Consider the following 8,563-nt stretch of genomic DNA (forward strand, 5'->3'; position numbering starts at 1 on the left):
AAGCGTGCGGGTCCCCAAGCTGTGTCTCCAGGAGCCGCTCCACCCGAGCCGCGGGCGGTGCGCGCATGTGGCGGTGGGTGTGTAGATGCCGCTGTGGATCCAGCCGGCTAATGCGTGGAAGGCTCGGAGCAGCGCCGGCGCGGGGCCACCGCCGCCGATGTTTGCGGTCCTGGTTCCTGGGCTGTGCGTGCTGTGGCCGGAGAGTGAGACCGGCGCGTGTCCCCGTGGGCTGTGTGTGAACAGGGGCGCGTGACGGCGGCGGGGTTCCCGGGGCGCAGGCCTGTGGCCGGGGAGGTGTGTCTCCAGGGGTGTGTCTGCGTGGTGGTCGCGGGCGTGTGCGCCCCGGGTGGGTTTATCTTGGTGGGACGTGTGGTTCGTGTGTGTTGGGACCAGGTGGCGGGCGTGCGTTGTGCGCCCGGGGCCGGTGTGCACCGGTGGGCAGTAGTGTGAGCCGTAGGCAGGTCTCACACGCGCGACCGTGGACGGCTGCGTGTGTGTTTGTCCACGAGTGGGGTGTGAAGTGGGTTGTGGAGGGTGTAGGTGGAGGGTGTAGATGGGGCCCGCCGGGCCACCGAGGCCGGGCGCGGTTTCAGCACCACGGACAGCGCGCCGGGCCTGGGAAGGCTGCGGGTTTTCCCGCCTGTCTCTCCTCCTCCAGGCCTAGGCGCCCCTGAACGGCCCCCATGGATCCTGGACCCCCAGAACTGGGCAGGGAGGCTGTGGGGATCTCTCTTCCCTTGACTTCTCTGCACCCCCTAGTGATTGGCTGGAGAAACCAAGGCCTGGGGCACACACGTCCTGGACAGAGCCTGGAAGAAGGCCCTGAAATCCTCCTCCCACCCCAGGTCTTGCTGAGAGGAGAATACAGCTTTGACCAGAAGCCCGGATTTCGAGACAGGCCAGGGGTGGGAGGAGCCCCAAAACCCCCAGAGGGGCTGTGTCCGGCCCCTCCCACCCCGCCTCCGTGCCCCACTGGGAGAGCTTGGTTAGCGTCTGGGCTCTGGCCTGTGAAATGCGGACAGTGAGCAGGAAGGACTGGACTTCCAGGGCTGCTGGTCGGCCTGGCCCCACTTCCAGTCGGGCAGTGGCACCCCCTGGCCGGAGAGGGATGTGGTGGAGAGGGAGCTGCAGAAAGCGCCCACTCCCCTTCGTCCCCTCCAGCATGACCGCCGACAGAGATGGGTGCACCACGGTGCAAGGGCTGGCAGGTGGGGGCCCACGTCAGCCACTCCCTCCCCTGGGCAGCTCCAGTGACCCCCTTGCTACAGAGGGGCAGTCGGTGTCCTGGGGGACAGGTGGGCTGATGGCTGATCCCGGCGCTTGGGGGGAAGGCTGGTAGGAGCAGTGAAGTCCCCTAATCCTTCCACCCGCCTTGCACGCAGTCGCCTGGAGGCCTGGGCAGGCTGTGGCCCCGCTCTGTGCTCTGAGGTATTGAGGCCTCAGAGGCCCCCTGTGTGGGCGAAATGCGGCGTCACCCGGGCAGGCGAGTGTTGAAGTGGAACTGAGCAGGCAGGGAATGGGGTTAGCGGGGCCTGTCTTCAGGATTAGGGGAGCTACGGCAGTCAGATTTTAAAAAAGGATTTTGATGTTGCCAGACTGGGTGCACGCGGCCCCTATGACCCTCCCCAGGCTTGGGACCTGTGCCCCTTTTCAACGGCCCTGAATCTGTGGAAAAAGACCCCCAGGAATATCTCAAAAGCTCCCTAAGCCCCTGCTGGGCTGGGGGGTGTTGGAAGCATCTCTAAGGATTAATTTAATAATATTAATTATTATTATTATTTTTTTTTTTTTTTTTTGAGACGGTGTCTGGCTCTGTCACCCAGGCTGGAGTGCAGTGGCCGGATCTCAGCTCACTGCAAGCTCCGCCTCCCAGATTCACACCATTCTCCTGCCTCAGCCTCCTGAGTAGCTGGGACTACAGGCGCCCGCCACCTTGCCCGGCTAGTTTTTTGTATTTTTTAGTAGAGACGGGGTTTCACCGCGTTAGGCAGGATGGTCTTGATCTCCTGACCTCTTGATCTGCCTGTCTCAGCCTCCCAAAGTGCTGGGATTACAGGCTTGAGCCACCGCGCCTGGCCCAATATTAATTATTGTAAGGGCGAAGAGGGTGCTGTTGCTAACCCGTTTTACCCAGGAGGAAAGAGAGGCCCAGATAAGTCATTTGGTCGGAGACACACAGCTACTGAGGACCGGATCTGGGATTCTGTCTGCACAGCACAGCCCAGGTGTCCACACTCCTGACCGGCAGGGAGCCAGCCTCTGCCTAGGTCCCATGCAGACCGAGGGGAGGAAGAAGGCATTCTGGGGGCACCTAGGGGTGGGTGGTGGGTGATATCTGTGTGAATATTAATTTTTAATTTTTAATTTTTTTTGAGACGGAGTCTCGCTCTATCGCCCAGGCTGGAGTGCAGTGGTGTGATCTTGGCTCACTGCAACCTCCGCCTCCCGGTTCAAGGGATGCTCCCACCTTAGCCTCCCCAGTAGCTGGGATTACAGGCGCCCGCCACCATGCCCAGCTAATTTTTGTATTTTTAGTAGAGAAGGGGTTTCACCATCTTGTCCAGGATGGTCTCAAACTCCTGACCTCAGGTGATCCACCTGCCTCGGCCTTTCAAAGTGCTGGAATTATAGGCGTGAGCCACCGCGCCCGGCCTGTGAATATTAATTTTTTGAAGCCATGTATGCAATGGTGGCAGGGGCCTTTCTGGGTCTGCCTTTTCACATTTGCCCTTTCTCCTCACAACCTGGTGGTGTAGTAACTGTTCCTGCTGGGGCTGCATCTGCAGTGAGATTTAAGAGGAAGAAGGAGGGGGCAGCTCCTGCCCCAGCCCCCAGGTCCCCACACAGAGGCCAGCAGCATCCCCCTTCCTTGAACTCCCCTTGTCTCTTGCCAGTGGATCCCATCCCGGGAAATTGGCCCGAGCCGCCTGGCACCAGGAAGGGGATCATTAGTGTTTGGTGAACCGGAACCGCCGCGACTGGGCTGGGCTGAGGAGCTGTGGAGGATGCAGGGGAGCCCTGGACGGGAGGAGGTGTTTGAGGTGGCCGGGCGGTGATGGGAATGTGTGCAGAAAGGTGGCCCAGCCGAGGGAAGGGCCAGGAGCGGAGCTGGGCACGGAGCCGGGCCAGGAGGTAGTGTCGTGGAGCGTCTGGGGGCCGGCCCCTGCTGTGGAGGGTGTTTTGGGGCAGCTCACAGCAAGCGAAGGGGCCTCTACGTTTGCAACTGACTCAGGAATCAGGCGCCAGCTGGCTTCAGGCCCAAGGCCTCCTGTGCCTGGCTGGGTGTCTTGGCTCCTCATTGGGCCCCTCTGCCTCAGTTCCCCCAAATGCAAGGTGGGGGTGGTATGAGGGAGAGGGCTGTCTCCATCACGCCCAAGTCTGCCTTGCTCCTGTGCTCGGAAGTGGCCTCTTACACGCCCCTCGTCCCAGCTCCCGTATACAGCAGGCGCCACATATTTGCTGAGTTTGCTGAGGGACAGAGCAGGGGTCCTGGGCAGACGTGGGTCCAGATTTCAGCTCTCAGGCTGGGCAGTTGGCCCCTTCGGAAGTGCAGTTGGTGCCAGGGCCGGGTGTCTCACGCCTGTGATCCCAGTGCTTTGGGAGGCCGAGGTGGGTGGATCACCTGAGGTAAAGAGTTTGAGACCAGCCCGGCCAACATGGTGAAACCCCGTCTATACTAAAAATACAAAAATTAGCCGGGCGTGGTGACGGGTGCCTGTAATCCCAGCTAATTGGGAGGCTGAGGCCGGAGAATCTCTTGAACCCAGGAGGTGGAGGTTGCAGTGAGCCGAGACCGTGCCATTACACTCCAGCCCGGATGACAGAGTGGGACGTGGGCTCAAAAAGAAAAAAAAAAAAAAAAAAAGAAAAAAAAATGTGCAGCTGGGTCATTCATGAAGCCTCTGGGGCTGTGGAGGTCTCTAGACCCAGGCCTGACGTCTGGAAGTCCCCAGAGGCGTGTGCCGGATGCTTCGCTGGGGTGCTGCTGGAAAAGCAGGTTCAAGGACCCAAGTTCAAGGTTTTGAGTTCTGAGGTTCAAGTTGCCGTCTTTGTAGGTGATTCCGGTTCGTGCCCAAATTGGAACAGGCGTGAAAACCAAGGAAGGAAGGGGTGTGGCCTCGTGGAGCCCCCCAGAACTGCGGCAGGGTCTTCTGCGCCTCCCGGAGCAAAATTAGTTTGAAAATAAGTATAGTTCATTCCTACTCCCTTCACCCCAACCGCTGCTGATTCTAAAGGCCACACAGGTCCACTTGGGAAAGCCTGAGTCGTGCAAAGGAGGGCGTCTCGGCAGGAGCGGGGCTGGGGCTGGTGGGTGTCTCTGCAGGAGAGGGGCTGGGGCTGGTGGGTGTCTCTGTAGGAGAGGGGCTGGGGCTGGTGGGTGTCTTGGCAGGAGGGGACTGGGAAAGGGGATGGGGCTGGGGCTGGAGGGCGTCTTGGCAGGAGAGGGGCTGGAGCTGGTGGGCGTCTCGGCAGGAGAGGGGCTGGGGCTGGTGGCCCAGGGAGGGACACGGAGGCCCAGGGAGAGACGGTCTGAAGGGGTCGCGTTCTCCGAGGCTTGCTGTCATCCACTCCCCGCCCCCGGTGTCACCCAGGGGCTGGGCAGGCCTGGCAGGGTGGAGACGGGGGCCGATCCGAGGTTTGTGCCCTGGGAGCTCTGGGGGGGCACAGGGCAGGTGTCGGGTGGAGAGAGGCTGGCGGCTTCCTGACTGCCCTCGGTCCGGCTGCAGGGCTAAGTGCCCCGTGGCCGGCCTGCAGTCTCCTGCTGCTGATTTTCATGTCCTTGTTCCTGAGTTAGCTTCAGCTGGGGAGGCCCCGTGTGAGGGGAGACAGACGAGATGCTCCCCAAAGCCAGGTTCTGTTATGTCCCCAAGAGGACCGTCCAGGGAGGGGCTGCTCCAAGACCCACCAGGACAGGCGGCCCCCGGGCCCCGCCCCAGAAGGCTGAGCAGGTCAGTGGGAGATCAGCGTGGGGGTGCAGCTCTGCAAATCCACGGTGATGAAACCGTGCATTAGGGAATAAACCCCCCATTATCCCGGTGAGGGGGGTATGGCTCCGGGGGCGGGGTGGTGCGAGGCGAGGTGAGGGTTTCTCTGGCTCCGGTCACGGGAGGAAGGCGCAGCCTGTGCAGGACGGTGGGGTGTGCACGGGTCCATATCCCAGGTGGCAGAGTTGACACCCAGGGCCTGCCCTCTGGTCTGCGTGGAGGGGTCAGGGACTGGGGTGGCCAAGGCCTCCCCACTCTCTTCAGGGCCTTCCCTATGTTCCCTGCTCGAAAAAAGACATCTTTGTCCGGGCACTGTGGCTCACGCCTATAATCCTAGCACTTTGAGAGGCAGAGGCGAGAGGATCGCTTGAGCCCAGGAGTTCGAGACCAGCATGGGTAACATAGCAAGACCCCCCCCACCCCATCTCTACAAAAAGTGAAACAATTAGCCAGGCGTGGTGGTGGGCACCTGTAGTCCCAGCTACTCTGGAGGCTGAGGCAGGAGGATCACCTGCGCCCAGGAGGTTGAGGCTGCAGTGAGCTGTGATTGGTACCACTGCGCTCTGGCCTGGGCAACAGAGTAAGGCCCAAAACATTAAAAAAATCCCTAAAAGCCCACATCTTCAAGCCCCCTTTATCACCCCCCCACTCACTTGGGTCAGGCCCTGCCTCATCCCCCCGCCCCACGGTTCAGCCTCACACCCAAACAGCACTGGCCGCCTCGCTCCTGCCAGATGCCTCCCGGCTGCTAGCATGGGCTTCTCCAGACGTCGGTCCTTCTTTCCGTGTCACCTCTACCTCCCTGGCTGCGGCCCTCCCCGTCATGTCCGCCCACGTCCCCCGGTCCGAGGCCGCCCACCGGCCTTGAAGGGAACCCGGGGCATCAACCTCCGCACCTGCTTCCCCTCTTCAGGCGCTGCCCTCCCCTCGCCATCTCATCCACCCACACGCCACCTCCTCCGAGGAGCCCTCCCGCCCGCCCGGAGCTGATGGGCCCCCCAGGTCGGTCTCCCTGTGGCACCCCCCAAGGCATCCCATGTGTCTGTCTTGGGGCTGGGCCTGTGGTCATCGTGTGCCCCAGCGCCCGGCGGCACAGCTCTGTAAACGTCTGCCCGGTCTTGGGGTCACCCGGGAACCTGAGATCTACCCCCCCATAGCAGCTCCCTTTCTTAATCCCTGACACCTGCCACAGATCTGCCCGTGAGTCCACAGCTGAGAACTCTCCTAATCCCCCCGCCCGAGGCTCTCCCTTAATCACCGACCTCCGGCCCCTAATCCTCTCCTGGATTTGCCTCATCTGTAAATCCTTGATGGCCTCGGGCCGAGGCTGGGCTCCTGCAGGGAGGGCCCGGCTGCCCTGGCCCGTTCCCCAACCTGGGACTCAGGCTCCAGCAGGGGCTGAAGGTCCCCTGGGCCGGCCCTCCCCTGGGGTCCAAGGGGCTGAGGGTCCTGGGCCTTCCGTTGCCAGGAGACCTGGGGGCCTTGTGGGGTTTGGGAGCCGGGTCAGAGGCCTTGTCTCCCGAGCTTCATCCAGTCCTAGAGAGACGGGACCCTGCAGCGGCTTTGGGAACTTCCAGGGGAAGAACCCTGAGCTCAGGACAGGCGAGTGACGCGTGGTCTGTCTGGGTTCCCGTCCCACTGTTTTACTTATGGCCGCAAGAGCCTCAGTTTCCCTGTCTGAGCCCAGAGAGAGGCCGGGCGGCTGCTGGAGTTGGGCTGAGCTCCCATTGGTGTCAGGTGCCGGAGGCCCCACTGAAGCCCCCGCGAGTGGGAGGGGGTCTGAGGCTTCCTCCAGCCCCCCAGGCGTGAGAGCTGAGGCCAGACGGTCTCCCCGGCGACCCAGCCTCATCCCCGGCCTCTGGAGCTGGTCTCCCTCCCTGCCTGCGAGGGCCGAGCTGGACCAAGTGGCAGGACCCCCCACATTTCCGAGGAAGGGGCCCTTGTAGAGGCCTCTCTGTTACCTGTTGGGGATGGGTTTTAAGTGCAGGATTTAATGGTGGTCCCTGACATTGCTGTGACAGCTGAGGAGGGCCTGTCCGTGTTCAGCACCGGGGTTGGGAAAGGAGGGCACGGGGTGCCCGGGAGCTGCTGGCACCCGCCTGCGTCCTTATGGCGGCTGGATGAGGAAGGGGCTGCCAGACACTCATGCACAGAGTGTGAGGGGGAGTTAGGGGGGGCTTTGGGCCTTCCTCGCGCCCCAGGTCCTCTCTGGGGTCCTGTCTCCTGGAGCTGGCTCCCCCTCCCCAGGGCGAGAGGCAGGAGGTCTCCCAACGTCACTGGTTCTAGTGCTGGGCAAGGAGAGGGGGTGCACTGGCAGGGACGGGGGCGCCCTGCAGGGCTCTGGGGTCCCCTCTGCCCCAGGCCTTGGTTTCCCCTTGGTAGGGCACATGTGTGGACGCCCTTCCTCCTCCTGACCTCTGGCTGGTGACGATGAGGGTTGTGGTCCCAAGCCCTGCTTGGAGGCATTGCGGTTGGAACGGGCAGGCCCAGCCCCACGAGGGACCCTCAGGGTGGCCACCCAACCTGTGCCTTCTCCTAGGCCCCTCTGCTCCAACCCCCGTAATCCCCGGGAATTTACTGCCCTGCTGCGCAAGATGGGCTGAGGAGTCCTTTCCCCGGGACACAGGAGCAGAAGGCTCGAGACGAGGACAGTCCTGGGGTCTCATCCTGCAGCCCCACTTACATCAGAGGGGAGGTGTGGTCCCTGCCCCCAGCCCACCCCGAGAATAAAGGGGAGAACATCTGTTAATTGTCACCTGGAAAGGAGGCCCTTATGTTACATGGCCTTTTAAAACCAGGTCCCCCCCTTGGTGGTTTTCAGGTCCCCCTTGGCGGTTTCTAGGTCCTCCTGGTGGTTTCTAGGTCTCCTTGGCGGTTTCTAGGTCCCTGTTGGAGGTCTCTGGAGTTTCTCCCCGCTCCTTGTGGGGGAGATTTCTAGGTCCTGTGGCCTTCTCAACTGATCCTTCCTGCCTGTTTTGTCCCAAGGCTGGTGCTTGAAGGTGGGAGGCAGGTCTCAATCCAGAGGGTGAGGCTGGGACGGAGGGGAAGGGAGCCAGCAGCAGGCAGGTGGCATCCCCTCAGCCCACTTGGTGCTGGGGCCCTGGGGGTCTCGTTGCTGAGCAGATGCGTCAGATTGGGGGCCTGAGCCCTCACGCCCTGTCTAGATTCAGGGAAAGGAAGGCCTTAAATTTCAAGTCATTGAGTCATTTGATTTCACCCTTCAAGCTTGTGAGGGGCCCTCCCCACCTCAAGATCAAGTCAGCCTTTGTTTTTTTAGACAGAGTCTCACTCTGTCACCCAGGCTGGAGTGCAGTGGTGCAATTTTGGCTCATTGCAGCCTCGGCTTCATGGGCTCAAGCGATCCTCCTACCTCAACCTCCCAAGTAGCTGGGGCCACAGGTGCCCACCACCACGCTGGCTAATTTTTGTATTTTTTTGTAGAGATGGGATCTCACTGTCTTGCCCAGGCTGGACCTGAACTCCTGAGTTTCTGTGATCCTTTAGTCTTGGCCTCCCAAGGTGCTGGCGTTAGAGGCACGAGCCCCTCACCATCCTTTCCGTTTTTTTTTTTTTTTTTT

At 61.5% G+C, this 8,563-nt stretch overlaps 1 protein-coding gene across 1 annotated transcript in view; it reads left to right on the plus strand.

The window, feature by feature from the left end:
• The first annotated feature begins 85 nt into the window (after nucleotides 1-85).
• Nucleotides 86-8,563, plus strand: part of HCN2 (hyperpolarization activated cyclic nucleotide gated potassium channel 2) — a 34,291-nt gene continuing 25,813 nt past the window's right edge. Inside the window, exon 1 of the mRNA XM_011964086.1 lies at nucleotides 86-203. Within this exon, the coding sequence (XP_011819476.1) occupies nucleotides 86-203 (118 nt within the window). The remainder of the gene's footprint in view (nucleotides 204-8,563) is intronic.

The sequence above is a fragment of the Colobus angolensis genome, unplaced genomic scaffold, assembly GCF_000951035.1.
Source record: "Colobus angolensis palliatus isolate OR3802 unplaced genomic scaffold, Cang.pa_1.0 Scaffold64, whole genome shotgun sequence".
NCBI lineage: Eukaryota > Metazoa > Chordata > Mammalia > Primates > Cercopithecidae > Colobus > Colobus angolensis.